Below are 16,203 nucleotides of genomic sequence, written 5' to 3' on the forward strand. Positions count from 1 at the left end.
CATTCATACGTGATTCCAATAATTTATTTTTGGTAAGAAAAAGTTTAGATAAGAATTCCAATAATTTATTGACATGGCATATTTTAGTGTCCGAGGTTCATAATTTAAAGTCTATGATTTATATTTTCAGCTAAGGATTCGAGTTCATCGAGATGGAAAGCGTCTCCTTACAGATCATCCGATTGCTGAACTGAAGATCAAAGAGTGTTGGATATACATAATTGTGATAATCTGGGAATTAGTCTGTTGAGTTATCCATTAACTACAACCAAAACCATTTCTCTTTCTTGGATTCATACCATAGAGATTGGTTTCTGATAGAAACAAGACGGGAACTTCTACCTGATCCAGAGTAACCAAAAAGGAAATCAATATCACTTCATTGGAAAATAATTGTGTAATTAAAAAAATAATTAATCTAAAACATCGGAGGTTATAGTGTGAGATTAAGTTACAGGATTTCTAGCGACATTCTAATCTAAAACAAGTATGTGTTTCAATTTCTAGCACTTAGAACCTACGCATAACTAAGGCTTGTTAAGAGAGAAACCGTTATTCCTTTCAGTTTTATTGCATAAATAATCATTACACAAACCTCGATAATTTTTCTTTCCACAATCCCCATTTCCGACAGCAACATATTTCAAATCATAAGGCTATGGGTGTCCCAATGCAGCTCGTACGGAGCTCTATGTAGAGTTATTTAAAGTAAGGTAAGGTAAAGTAAAGTAAGTGATGTTTATAAAATAACTTGTTGTGTTTGGATAGGAAGTAAGTGATGTTTATAAAATAACTTGATGTTTACTTTACCTTCAAACCAAACACAATTAGGGCTTGTTTGGATGGAGGTTATTTAAAGTAAGGTAAGGTAAAGTAAAGTAAGTGATGTTTATAAAATAACTTGTTGTGTTTGGATAAGAGGTAAGGTAAGTGATGATTTAATGACATAATTGTGTTTGGTTTGAAGGTAAAGTAAGGTAAAGTTATGTACACAATTACTTTTATATCCTTACTTTTTTTTTTTTGGTAAGAAGGGAAGAAAAAAAACAAACAAACAAAAACCTAACCCGGGATCAGTCTAGGAAGACTGACCCCAATCCTATCCTCAAGAAGAGAAGGTAACAGAAAAGAAGGAGGAACGGAAAGGGTAGAAACACCTAACATCCCCCCATGCCCAGCAGCTGCCAAGCGATCCGCCACGCGGTTTTGCTCCCTATAAATATGGGAGAAGGTAAGAGAATCGAAGGCAGGACGAAGCCTCAAGATGGCTTTAATGAGATTCTGACTCTTAAGACAAACAGCCTGTCTATCCGAAATCCTGTTGATAGCCTCCAAATTGTCAGACTCCACCGAAAGTCTTTTAACACCCATGCGAATGGCGAGTTTAATGCCAGACAAGATCCCCCAAAGCTCTGCAGTAAAGGACGAGCCCGTACCTAAGTTATGGGTAAACCCAGCCAGTCAGGCGCCACCAGCATCCCGAAGAACTCCACCAGCAGCAATTCTGCCATTACTAAGGCAGGAGCCATCCGTATTCAACTTGACAACCCCTTCCCTGGGCTCCTCCAACCAACTAACTGGACCTCTTTAACCGGGGAGGGGTGAACCAGGGGCTCTCCTTCAAAACTCTTTGTAATAACAGAGAGTTTTTTCGAGAAGTAAAACCGGAGGTCAGGAATAAAGACAGTCTTCTCAGCAAATAACTCTTCATTCCTCCATTTCCACATTTGGTGACAAATAATAGCGAAGAGAATAGCCACGTGCTCCATACTGGCCAACAAATTCCCATTAACGCCTTCAGAGAACCAGTCAATATCAGAGAACCCCATAAAGGAAGGAAGGATGTGGTGAGGAAGGACCCCTTCCCAAACCTTTCTACTATTCGGGCAATCCCTCAAAGCATGGCACAAGGTTTCCACATGGCCGCTGCATCTGCTACAGGCACCAGATACAGCCAAGTGCCTTCTGTGTCTATCTGCATTCGTGAGGAGCCTGTCTTTGACTCCCAGCCATAGGAAACTCCTAATGCGGTAGGGGACTTTGAGGGCCCAAATGGACTTCCAAATTTCCAAAAGAGGATCAGCCCTATTAGGGGTAAAAGCTTCATAGGCCGATTTGCAAGAATAAGAACCATTATTAGTCAAGGCCCAGCAGTGTCTGTCCTTATCCTCCTCCTGATTACTAATCTTCACACCTCTAATATTAAGGAGGGTATCCAGGCTAAGAAAGGAGTCGAACTTAGACCAGATCCAGTCTCCCTCCGAGTCCACCACATCAGCAATTCTCCAGGAGAGGAGATCATTCGGCGGAGGGGCGATGCACACCTCAATCAACGGTTTGTCACCAATCCAGGTGTCATACCAGAAACTAATGGATCTCCCATTACCCACCTCCAAGCCAATCCCCGTACAGAACTCAGCAAAAACAGCACTAAGCCCTTTCCAGAGGAAGGAACAGCTGACAACCCTCTCCTTCGGGCCACCAAAGATTCTATCTTTCCTATACTTGCCGCACAGAAGACGAACCCAAAGGGAGGAGGGGGATTGCCACATTCTCCAAAGAAGCTTCATTAACATGACTTTATTATTGTCCTTAGCTTGCCTTATACCAAGACCCCCCCTGCTCTTAGGCTGGCAGGCTTCCTTCCAAGGGACCAGTCAAAATTTTAACTAAATTAATTAAATTATTATATGTTAATTTTATTAAATATGGGAATATATTCACTTGGTAACAGTCAAAATTTCAAAGCAGAAATAAAATAAGTGAACTGCTATATACCGTAATTTTTTTTTCATCCACCGCACCCTTTTGACATTTATGCCCTTCTCATTTTATTTTTTTCAAAAACTCAATTTTTTTTCTCTCATTTCATTTTGACGAAAATGGACCCGAGTATTCCCGAAGACCATGATTTCGAACACGACGTAATCTTACGATATAAATTTAAATTAAAAATTCGTTTTTTAAATTTTGAATTTTTTTTAAGGAATAAGCCTAAACGGATGCGCCGCTCGTTCCACCATCAGGTGGAACGAGCGTGGAACCCAGTTCCAGCTTACGGTGGAACGGGTGCGCCACTCGTTCCACCTGATGGTGGAACGAGTGCGCCATGCTTTCCACCTTATGGTAGAAAGCATGGCCGACGCCGTTGCCACCACGGTGGAACGAACAGTTCGTCCGTTCCTCCCGTGGTGGCAACGGCATTGGAGTTCCGTTTGGGCAAAAAAGAACGGGTTCCGCCTCCGATTTCGGAGGCGGAACCCGTGATTTCGGACATATTTTTTTTTAAAAAAACTTATCGGAAGATTCATTAAGCATTTTCCCCTTCCTTCTTTTGGCGGCATGTCGTTTTAGGTCGGGTTTTATGAAAAGCTTCAAAAGCTAAAGAGGATTTGAGAGTTTTTGGTTATTGGTTTGAAATTGTGAGGAGGGCATAAATGTCAAAAGGGTGCGGTGGAAAGTATAACCTTTGTGGTATATAGCAATATCGTAAAATAATCCTACTAACATACTATAGGGAGTTAAAATGTAATAGTCTTCAAGTTTTGGGCCGTAATATATTTAAGTGATAATAAAAAAATGTAGTAGTTTTACCAAAAAAAATAAAAAATGCAGTAATCTGCCAACACACATTGTTTTTGTTTTTTGTGGGGTTCAAATGTAGGAATGAGTTTTATTTGAAGAAAAGGCTCAGCTATAATTTAATAAAATGGGGGCATTATTGGAAATTGATTTTAGTTAACCATCCTTACCCCTCAAATCGGGGTGTCCTAAAAATGAAGAAAATTTTACCTTGAGATATCCTCACTTACTTTACTTCCTAATTACACTTCAAAACAAACAAAGTAATCTTAATACACTTACCATGAGTAACCACCATCTAAACAGGCTCTTAGAGTCACATCTAAAGTGACTTCAAATTAGCTCAAATAACCACAAAAGACACTAAAAAACATCTCACGCCCTCAATAAAAGTCATCAAATCTCACTTCACCCAATGTTAAATCTTTCTAAATCTGAGTTTTGTTTATTTAGTTTGCCCCTATCTGTTTTTGTTTGGACCTCTCAAGTAACTATGTTTAATCAAAATGTTTGAGCTGCCTAAATATTTACCCTTTGTTGATTGCCAAGTGTATCCATCTTTTTCCAGGATCTGCTATATACACATCCAAATACTTTTTGAAGGAGTAATATAAAAATTATTATCTTGTAAAAGACACTAAAACTAGGGGTTCATCTTTTCTATCATAAACATATCTGCTTAACACTGCTCAAACTTGTATCTTTCCACTTCTATATACACCAAGGTTGTAAACATCTCACAGAGCTTTCATTTCAATGTTCTGTAATCTTCGCATCTACTGTTCTTACTCCACCTATTTTTGATACACTAATATGAGCCTTTGAAAGGGATTTGGGAATAAATGCTTTCTGTATATTGCTGCCATACCTACATTCATTGGCTGTGTTATGCGTTCCAGCACTAAACCTATTCTTTCTGCCCTATTGATACTCCGCAGACTAGTCTTTCTCAGGGACAACCTTTTTATACCACAGCTCTGATCCTGTCAGTGTAAGACTAATTAAAATAGACATACAAAGAGAGCAACACCTTCCACACAACACAAGAGATATAGCAGACCATCATTTGATTCCAAGAACAAAATCATAACAAGTAACTGCAGTAACAGTAATGGAGTATATGTTTAGCTAATTCAACAGCACACGAATAAACCCTATACTTTTCTCATATTTGAAAGAAACTTCAACAAGTCATCAAATTACATTCACTAAAACTAAAACAAAAGAAATACAAGATACTTCAACAAGTAATCAAATTACATTCACTAAAACTAAAAGAAAAAGAAATACACTTTCAGTAATGTGAAATCCTTTAGGATGAATTCAAAGATTGTTCAGCATGACATCATTCTTACAAGATAGATCCATTATCAAAGCTAGTGTGGTGTTATCTGCTGAAAAGCCATGATCACGCATTTCATGAATAAGCTCTATTGCCTTGGACAGCTTCTTGTGTCGAAGAAATCCTTGAATAATCACATTGTAAGAGCAACTATCCGGTGAACATCCATTTTCTTCCATTTTCCTTAACACATTATATGCTTCATCTAATAGACCTTCTCTACAAAGTCCACTAATTATTATAGTATAGGTATAAACATCAGGTTGCAACCCTTCAACAGAAAGCATGGAAAATAATTTCTTTGCATCTTTCAACCTCACAGCTTTGCACATCCCATCCATTAGAATACTATATATAAATATGTCTGGCTTCAACTTGCACTTCTTCATTTCATGTAGTAGGTCCAAGACAACATCAAAATTCTTAAGTTTACAGAAGCCGTGTAACAAAGTTGAGTATCCTATTACATCTAGAATATAACCACGAGCACGTATGTCTTTAAAAAACTTCATAGCTTCCCCAGGACTTCTTGTATAGCATAAGCCACGTATAAGAGCATTATAAGTATAGTTGTTAGGAGTTAAACCTCTACAAAGCATTTCATCAAGAAGTTGTTCTGCCTCATCCATCATTCTCCATTTACAATACCAATGAATCAATATGTTATATGTTCGAACATTAGGATTACAACCCTTTCTGATCATAACATTAAACACATTCCTAGCTTGATTCATTTGCCTATCCAGACAACATCCATCTATCAACGAGTTGTAAGTAATAACATTGGGCTCCATACCCCTGTGAATGATTGTTCCAACCACAGATTGAGCCTTATCCACCATTCCTTCTTTACCAAATTCATCAACCAAGATGTTGAAGGTAATTATAGTTGGTGCTATGTTTTGATCCAACATTTCATTGAATAACATAGAAGCTTTCCCCCACTGATCCGAATAGCATAAACATTGAATTAAAGAATTGTAGGTAACAACATTTGGTAAAATTCCTTCACTTCTAATCTTTGAGAACAGGTGAAATGCTTCCTCAAGGAGACCATACTTGCAAAGACTATCAATAATAGAATTGTATGTCACCACATTAGGCTCACAACCTCTCTGAACCATTTTCTCAAGCAAACCAAATGTCACGTTGAATTTTCCCATTTTAGATACACAATTGACAATCACATTATAAGTCCGTACATTAGGTTGATATCCTAAGGAAACTATATTGTCAAAACAATTTACTGCTTCCATAAGGTTGTCCTGTTTACATAACCCATTAATCAAGGTATTAAAGGTTATAATGTCAGGCTCCAAACCAAGTTTGAACATTTTCCCCAAAACAGAGAACCCAAAATCCACATGGTGTAAGCGGCAGAAGCAATTAATTAAAATATTAGCTTTATAAGCATCAGTTGAAATTCCCATAAACTCCATCTGGTTGGAGAAAGAAAGGACAGTCTGGAAATGTTTCATTTTAACTAATGCAGATAATAATTTGTTAAATTGAATAACAGAAGGGGGTGGATTCATACGAAGCATATGATTGAAGGAAGAAATGAGATCTTTAAAGGTTTTAATTGGGTTTGCAGTTGGAGAGGTGGAATAAGGAGTATGAAGAAGAGAAAATGAATTAGCAGAAAAAGGCATTACCTCATGAAGATGAAGAAGAGATGAAAACGCAGAGAGAAGGCGTATGCTGTTGCAGCTTCTTCTTAGCATCGTGGATCTAAGGTTAGGGTTTAGGAAATTGAAAGTGACGGAAAGAAAGATGTGAAATCAAGCAAGCCCTACTTGAGAATTTGGGATAGAAATCGTAAGTTAATTGGCAAGAGTAAATTGCGAAAACATCCCTTAAAAATTGCTACTTGATGATAAGTTTAAGAGTAAATTAACATTTAACCCATAAAGTAGTCTTCATGTACAATTAAGTCTGAAAAGTTAGTAGATATTATCATTTTACTCCAAATCAAAATTTATATATGAATTCAATTTTAAAGTTTGATAATATTTGACAAATTATTTCGAATACAATCATTTTCAATATTTAACAATTTGTCAAATTTGTGCTAATTTATCGGGATAATATCAGTTTTAAATTGAGTTGATATCTAAACTTTATAAGGGTTAATTTTAACTTTTAAATTACATAATCATATACATAAATATGTTTTTTTATTCGTTTTGACAATCTGAACTTATATTTGAACATATTACACTTCTAATTTGATCAATTTCGAACCACCATTATATTTATTTATTGAAATGTATATAATACTTAGATGAAATTACATTAGATATCATATCAATTTAAAGTATGTCAAATTAGTAAATAAGATTATCGAAAATTCAAATTTATACGTGCGATAAGTCCAAATATAAGTTGGAAATATCAGACAGAGTAGAGTAAAATTTGACCTTCAATCTATACTTAGGGATGATAACAGAGTAGAGTACTCCATTTATTATTGAAACTACTCGTGCTAGTTTATATTTAGCTTCTTCTAAAGCATTTCAAGTGATTCACTTTAAGCGTCAATTTCTCATTCATCACTTGTCCGTTTTGAGTTTATAATATATCATTAAAAAGATCGCATGTCATAGAATACGTTTACATATTTCAAGTTATTCTAAATTCTATTTATCCATTATGTATTTAAGTCTCAAGTTGACAAAAAATAACAAACCAAAAGTTGTTCATAATTTGTTTTGGATATATATAATTTATAAAAATAATTTTAAATTGATTATATATATTTAATATATATAAATATTATTTATTTATTTATTTATTATGTCATCCGGTTCGACCAATCCGAGCCATCCGGTCCGACCAAGTGACCCGTGACCCAGTCACCAATCCGGTTTGATGTCCGGTCCGGTTCTGATAACATTGCACAAAAAGACACAAAGAGAGCAACACCTTTCACACAACATAAGGGATTTAGCAGACCATCATAACAAGTAACTGCAGTAACAGTAATGGAGTATATGTTTAGCAAATTCAACACTATACCAATAAACCCTATACTTTTCTCATATTTGAAAGAAACTTCAACAACTCATCAAATTACATTCACTAAAACTAAAACAAAAGAAATACACTTTCAGTAATGACATCATTCTTGCTAGATAGATCCATTATCAAAGCTAGTGTGGTGTTATCTCCTGAAAAGCCATGATCGCGCATTTCATGAATAAGCTCTATTGCCTTGGACAGTTTCTTCTGTCGAAGAAATTCTTGAATAATCACATTATAAGAGCAACTATCCGGTGAACATCCATTTTCTTTCATTTCCCTAAAGACATTGTATGCTTCATCTAGTAATCCTTCTCTACAAAGTCCACTAATTATTATGGTATATATACGAACGTTAGGTTGCAACCCTTCAACATAAAGTAGGGAAAATAATTTCTTTGCATCTTTCAACCTCCCAGCTTTGCACATTCCATCTATTAGAATACGACATACATATATGTCAGGCTTCAACTTGCACTTCTTCATTTCATATAGTAGCCCTAAGGCAACATCAAAATTCTTCTGTTCACAGAAGCCGTGTAGTAAAATTGAGTAACCAACTACATCTGGAAGATAGCCGCCTAAGCACAAGTTGTTAAAAAACTTCAGAGCTTCCCCAAGACTTCTTGTATGGCATAAGCCACCTATAAAAGCATTATAAGTATAGTTGTTAGAAGTTAAACCTCTACAAAGCATTTCATCAAAAAGTTGTTCTGCCTCATCCATCATTCTCCATTTACAATACCAATAAATCAATATGCTATAAGTTCGAACATTAGGATTACAACCCTTTCTCATCATCACACTAAATACTTTCCTAGCTTGATGCAATTGCCTATCCAGACAACATCCATCTATCAATGAGTTGTAAGTAACAACATTGGGCTCCATACCCCTCTGAATGATTGTTCCAACCATAGATCTAGCCTTATCCACCATTCCTTCTTTACCAAATTCATCAACCAAAATGTTGAAGGTAATTGTAGTTGGTGCTATGTTTTGATCCAACATTTCATTGAACAACATATAAGCTTTCCCCCACTGATCCGAATAGCATAAACATTGAATTAAAGAATTGTAGGTAATAACATCAGGTAAAATTCCTTTACTTCTAATCTTTGAGAATAAGTGAAATGCTTCCTTAAGGAGACCATACTTGCAAAGACTATCAATTATAGAATTGTAAGTCACCACATCAGGCTCACAACCTCTCTCAACCATTTTCTCAAGCAAACCAAATACCACATTGAATTTTCCCAATTTAGATAGAGAATCAACAATCACATTGTATGTATGTGTATCAGGTTGATATCCTAAGGCAACTATATTATCAAAACAGTTTACGGCTTCAACAAGACTTCCGTGTTTACAAAGCCCATTAATCAAAGTATTAAAGGTTACAATGTCAGGCTCTAAACCAAGTTTGAACATCTTCCCCCAAAACAGAGAACCCAAAATCTACACAGTGTAAATGGCAGAAGCAATTAATGACAATAGAAGCAATATAATTATCAGGATAAATTCCAACAACCTCCATCTGGTTAGAGAAAGAAAGAACAGTTTGAAAATGTTTCATTTTAACTAATGCAGATAATAATTTGGTGAATTGAATAAGAGAAGGGGGTGGATTGATACGAAGCATATGATTGAAGGAAGAAATGAGATGATGAAAGGTTTTAGTTGCAGATGTGGAATAAGGAGTATGAAGAAGAGAAAATGAATTAGAAGAAAAAGGCATTACCAGATGAAGATGAGATGAAAACAAAGAGAGAAGGCGTATGCTACTGCTTCTCCTCATAAGCATCGTGGAAATTGAAGCTTTATGTGTTGAGAAAAGAGAAATCATATTATGGTGTTCATGGAGAGTTATAGGTTGTTGAAAACATCCTAATTATGTGAGCTACCTATAACTTGTTCATTCTGTATTTCTTGTTAATTACAAGAAATATTTATCCAATTTCTTAGGAAATCAAATAATAAATAGGGAGGAGAATTTTTGTGTTCTTGGGCAGTTCAATTTAGTTGTATCGTATGCTACATCGACATTCCTGTGAGTTTTTGTACACAAGTACGTTGTCTGCCAGTAACAAAGACAATATAATGTCATGAATGCCTGAATTTTAAGACTTAAAGGACTAAATGTGGTATTTGGTATCTTTTGCTGATTAATTTCTGTTATTCCTTATATTTGTTTGTCTTCCTTTCTAGTTGTTCGATTATTTCCCTAAAGGTTTTTATGAGCTAGAGTAACTAATTGTTATAAGTTTGTTAGGGTTTTGGGCTATAGTGTTAGTTGTATGATATCACAACTGTAACCTTCTCTTTCACATTGCACTAGGAAAAGTATCAAATAAATTAATGAAATCATTTCTATCTTCTTTCTAAATTCTTTTCTTCTTTACCCCTTAATTCTATTCCTACCCTAATCTTCTACTGTCAGAATTCTTAATCCTGACATATAAACAGGTGGATTTCCTTCTAGTCTTTTAAGAGAAAAATCATGCCCAATTGGATGAGCTTTGACTAATAGCCGAAAAGAAAAACTTCCATATCCCCTGCCGACCAAATTAAGTGTATATTTTCATAATACCACAATTCTGGATATGCAGAAACAACGAATTCAAATACATCACACCCAGGGGTGGGCCTGGAGGGGGCAGGCCCCCGGAACCACTCCTACTATGGATGTTTATAAAATAGCCATAAAAGCAATAAAATTGGCTAATTGATCATCATGATGCTGCATTTTCTGGTTAAAAAGGAATTATAATTCATACATATACTTCTGAGCTAAGTTATTATTCAATTCAATTAGAATTCATTTGAGTTTGGTTATTTATTAACTGCTGCCTAAAACAACTAGGACATAATATATTTGTATTGAAAGTTCATCAAAGGGTGTATGATCGAACCAAATCCGGTTTCTGTTGTCTGGAGGAAGCTAAAGCTGCTGGACCTTATCGTACTGGGTTGTGGAAACATGAGAGAATTATCGAGCCAAGTAGAGGGAATTGACTGTATAAAAAATGGAGACTGGATTATCCCAATGCTGTAAAACATTTTCGAACTGTCATAATGTCATTTATATGTTTGTTTTGTTAGTTATAATTTCATGTTAAAAATTATTTTCCTTGGCTTAAACCGAGAGTAGCACGCTTGAGATTCCCTTTTGTATTTGCCAATTTTCTAATGTCTGAATCTGCCGACGCCAAAACTGATGAGATTATAAAGGACTTGTGCAAAACATTTCTGAGTTTTCTTTGAAACGTTTCTGAAATCTAGCAAGACTTTTTCAGTGCTTGTCTTAGTAATGTGTGCAATGGAACTGAATTCAGGGTAACATATGATACAGGCGACTTCTTAATAGATAATTGTTGTTTTGTCATATTAGTAATGATTTGAATTTATAGATTCAGAGAAAGAATCTATCACTTGTCCAGTTTCCTTTAAACTTTGTCAAATCTTCATATATAACCTTTTGTTATATTAGATCATGCATCAGAAAACATCAAGTGTGATATTCCACCTAGTCTTTCTCAGGGAAAACATCAGGACTAATTAACATAGACATACAAAGAGAATAATGTCTTTCCATCCTAAACTTATTAACTACAACAAAAATGTAATCATACTAAATCTCTGGAAACCATAATGTAAAATTGAAATGAAAATGTAAATAGGTCCAAAAGGTTATATATAGAAATGAAACTTTACATTTGGTTTTTGCCGAGGATTCGAGCTCGTCGAGATGGAAAGAGTCTCCTTACAGCTCATTCTTGAATTCATACCATAGAGATTGGTTTCTGATAGAAACAAGACAAGAACTTCTACCTGATCCACAGTAATAAAAAAGGAAATGCATATCACTTCATTGGAATATAATTGTGTAAATAAAAAAAAAAAAAATTAATCTAAAACCTCAGAGGTTACAGTCAGTTATGAGATTGAGTTACAGGATTTCTAGTGACATTCTAATAATCTAAAACAAGTCCGTATTTCAATTTCCTGCACTTAGAACATACACATACTGTTTAATTGAGGCTCATTAAGAGAGAAACTGTTGTTCCTTTTAGTTTCATTGCATAAATAATCATTACGCAAATTATTATGGACAAGCCTAACAGAATTTGTTCAAGCCACACAAAGAAAAACAATATAACATGTTTCTGAAAAACAAAAGCTGCTCAATTAGTCAAAAAGTGCCATGTCCAAATGCTTCACTAAACATGGTTATATATAAATCTACAAACACATTTGGGATCAAGGAATCGATTGATGATTTTATGGGAAGATGCATACAGAAGGCCACCTAACTTATAGCTTAGATACTAACACAACTCCAAAAAAATCACACCTGTAAAACAGATTAAATGAAACCACTGCTAACACAACACTTAATAAAGCTCAAGAGATGTTTACGGGCTATCAAGGATTTCTTTGATTTTATACAACTATATAACATCAAAATAACACACAAATTTATAAAGAAACCAAATTAATCCATCAAAGAAACACCAACTCAAGAATTGAAATAAAACAATAAAAGACATATTCATCATAAGAGCATCAGAAAAACAATCAACACATACCACCAGAAATGTTGAAATAAGAGAAATGGAATTGCACCTTTAATTCACTACAGGAGCAGCATAGAAACAAGCCTTTAGGATGGACTTACAAATTATCCAGAACAATATCCTTCTTGCATGACAGATCCACTACCAAAGCTACTGTGGTGTTATCTGCAGAAAAGCCTTTTTCACGCATTTCATGTATGAGCTCCATCCCCTTCGACAAATTCTTATGCCGTAAAAATCCATGAATAATCACATTGTAAGAACAACTATCCGGCCAACATTCATTTTCTTCCATTTTCCTAAACACATTATATGCTTCATCTAATAGACCTTCTTTGCAAAGTCCACCAATTATTATAGTATATGTACGAACATTAGGTTGCAACCCTTCAACAGAAAGCATGGAAAATAATTTCTTTGCATCTTTCAACCTCCCAGCTTTGCACATCCCATCCATTAGAATACCATATACAAATATGTCAGGCTTCAACTTGTTTTTCTTCATTTCATGTAGTAGGTCCAAGACAACATCAAAATACTTAAGTTTACAGAAACCATGTAACAAAGTTGAGTATCCTATTACATCTGGAATATGACCACGAGCACACAAGTCTTTAAAAAACTTCATGGCTTCCTCAGGGTTTCTTGTATAGCATAAGCCCCGTATAAGAGCATTATAAGTATAGTTGTTAGGAGTTAAACCTCTACAAAGCATTTCATCAAGAAGCTGTTCTGCCTCATCCATCATTCTCCATTTACAATACCAATGGATCAATATGCTATAAGTTCGAACATTAGGATTACAACCCTTTCTGGTCATCACATTCCAAACATTCCTAGCTTGATGCATTTGCCTATCTAAACAACATCCATCTATCAATGAGTTGTAAGTAATAACATCGGGCTCCATACCCCTTTGAATGATTGTTCCGACCATAGATCGAGCCTTATCCACCATTCCTTCTTTACCAAATTCATCAACCAAGATGTTGAAGGTAATTATACTTGGTGCTATATTTTGATCCAACATTTCATTGAACAACATAGAAGCTTTACTCCAGTGATCCGAATAGCATAAACATTGAATTAAAGAATTGTAGGTAATAACATCAGGTAAAATTCTTTCGCTTCTAATCTTTGAGAACAGGTGAAATGCTTCCTTAAGGAGACCATACTTGCAAAGACTATCAATTATAGAATTGTATGTCACCACATCAGGCTCACAACCTCTCTCAACCATTTTCTCAAGCAAACCAAATGCCACATTGAATTTTCCCATTTTAGATACACAATTGACAATCACATTATAAGTCTGTACATCAGGTTGATATCCTAAGGAAACTATATTGTCAAAACAATTTACTGCTTCCACAAGGTTGCCCTGTTTACATAACCCATTAATCAAGGTATTAAAGGTTACAATGTCAGGCTCCAAACCAAGTTTGAACATTTTCCCCAAAACAGAGAACCCAAAATCGACATGGTGTAAACGGCAGAAGCAATTAATTAAAATATTAGCTGTATATGCATCAGTTGAAATTCCCCTAAACTCCATTTGGTTGGAGAAAGAAAGGACAGTCTGGAAATGGTTCAATCTAATTAATCTAGATAATAATTTGTTAAATTGAATAACAGAAGGGGGTGGATTCATACGGAGCATATGATTGAAGGAAGAAATGAGATGATGAAAGGTTTTAATTGGGTTTGCAGTTGGAGGGGTGGAATAAGGAGTATGAAGAAGAGAAAAAGGCATTACCTGATGAAGATGAGATGAAAACAAAGAGAGAAGGCGTATGTTACTTCTCCTCCTCGTAAGCATGGTTGAAAAGGAAGGTTTTGAAATGTGAAATGGAAATGGGGAGGAAGAGAAAGAGTGAAATGCAGGTTTATGAGTAAACAGAAATTGTGATGATTAGGGAATGAAGGAGAGTTAGGGTTAGGAAATAGAAGGTTTTGAAATGTGAAATGCAAATGGAAATGGTGATTTCATTTGAAGCAGGAAAGGAGAAGCATGATCAAAGAGAGTTGTTGAAGACATTGTCATCCTAATCGTGTGTGTGGACCTTCTAATATTCTTTTTTCTTTTTTCTTGTAATTGATTTTATTTATTGTGATTTTGGTGGGCAATTCAATTTAGTTTTGGTATGTACTTACTTTTTCTTGGCTATTCTTAAATTATACATTACTTGTCATGTGTTTAAGAGAAGAAAACATTGGATATTAAAAAAAATAAAAATAAAAATAAAAATCCGTTTTTTTGGTAATGGCTTTTAAGTTCGCGTTTATAAATCAGGCAAACCACATGCTTTTTTTTATACTTGTGGTTTGCCTGGTCAAAATCCTTACCGTTTTACCCCTGGACAAAATCCTAGTCAAAGTGACACGTCATCCCAAAGTAACGGTGTAAGCAAAAAATTCGTTTTTTGGTAACAGCGTTTAACACATACCTCTGTTTGTTTAAAAAAAAAAAAAAAAAACTACAGATTCGCGTTTGCAAATCAGTTAAACCACAAGCATTTTTTTTATATTTATCCCGAATTTTAATGGTCTTTCAAATTGACCCAAATTTATAATTTTCCTGAAAAACAATCAACACCAGGGTGTCCATTGTTAACGTTATATATTTCAGCCAAAGCTATCGGTGATATACCAACCTAGGCGGCAGCTGTCACCGCACATGGTTGCTTTCTCTACTTTTACACATGACACTAAGGTGTGCATATATATGGTTCAAATTCTTGAGAAGAAACTCTAAAATAAAGAGGTTGCTATCAAATATGAGATCTAATGTATACAATAGATTTTAATTTAGAGAGACGTCATTTTAAAAGGTATCTAAACAATCCTTAATTAATCGGCCTTACTCGCCAAAAACACACACAGAATAAAAAAAAAAATAGTATCCACATTTTTCGGATTTGGAATAATTTTAAAGTGCAATGTGTATCAAATACATAATAGAAATATGAACATTTTAGTAATGAGTTATAGGTTATTGAAAACATTGTCATCCTAATTATGTGAGCTACCTAACTTGTTCATTCTTTTTTTCTTGTTAATTACATGAAATGTTTATTCACTTTGTTAGGAAATCAAATAGTAAATAGGCAAGAGAATTTTTGTGTTTTTCTTGGGCAACTCAACTTAGTCTTGGTATTTACTTTCTTTCTAACATTTCTTTCCTAAGTTATAATAGTTTCTTGTTAATTTTAGAATCATTAAATCTCTGGAAATATAAGGTTAGGTTTTCGATTGTGAAATGGAAATGCAGCGTTATGAGTGAGTTAGTGAGAAAGAGAAGACAAAAATGGTGATAATTAGGCATTTGAAGCATGTAACACATGATCAAAAAGAGTTGTTGAAAACATGGTCATCCTAAATGTGTGAACCTTCTAAAAATATTATATACTAAAAATTATAGTTTGATTGATAAAAAGTTGAGTCTTGCAAAGAAAGAGATGAATTTGTATCATCTTAATCTCAAAAACTAAAGATGAATACATATAACTAAATAAATAAAGATTAAAGGGGTAAAATGGGGGTAAAGGAGTGGATGAGTTGTATAACGCGTGGGAAATAAAGTTATCAGAAATTTCATTTAATTTATCAAATTAATTTTGTATTAATGTAGATGCAAGTTCTACATCCATAAGATGTCGGTGGCGGAGATGCGTATGTTGA

At 34.7% G+C, this 16,203-nt stretch overlaps 1 protein-coding gene and 1 pseudogene across 1 annotated transcript; both read right to left on the minus strand.

Annotated features, from left to right (window-relative positions):
- Positions 1-4,710: 4,710 nt before the first annotated feature.
- Positions 4,711-6,780, minus strand: LOC136205318 (pentatricopeptide repeat-containing protein At1g63330-like). Its single transcript, XM_065995857.1, has one exon. It carries the CDS (start codon positions 6,646-6,648, stop codon positions 4,906-4,908), a length of 1,743 nt encoding a protein of 580 aa, XP_065851929.1. The 5' UTR covers positions 6,649-6,780; the 3' UTR covers positions 4,711-4,905.
- Positions 6,781-7,897: 1,117 nt separating this feature from the next.
- Positions 7,898-12,592, minus strand: LOC136205862 (pentatricopeptide repeat-containing protein At1g63330-like; annotated as a pseudogene).
- Positions 12,593-16,203: the final 3,611 nt, after the last annotated feature.

Source organism: Euphorbia lathyris, chromosome 9 (assembly GCF_963576675.1).
Source record: "Euphorbia lathyris chromosome 9, ddEupLath1.1, whole genome shotgun sequence".
In the NCBI taxonomy this organism is placed as follows: domain Eukaryota; kingdom Viridiplantae; phylum Streptophyta; class Magnoliopsida; order Malpighiales; family Euphorbiaceae; genus Euphorbia; species Euphorbia lathyris.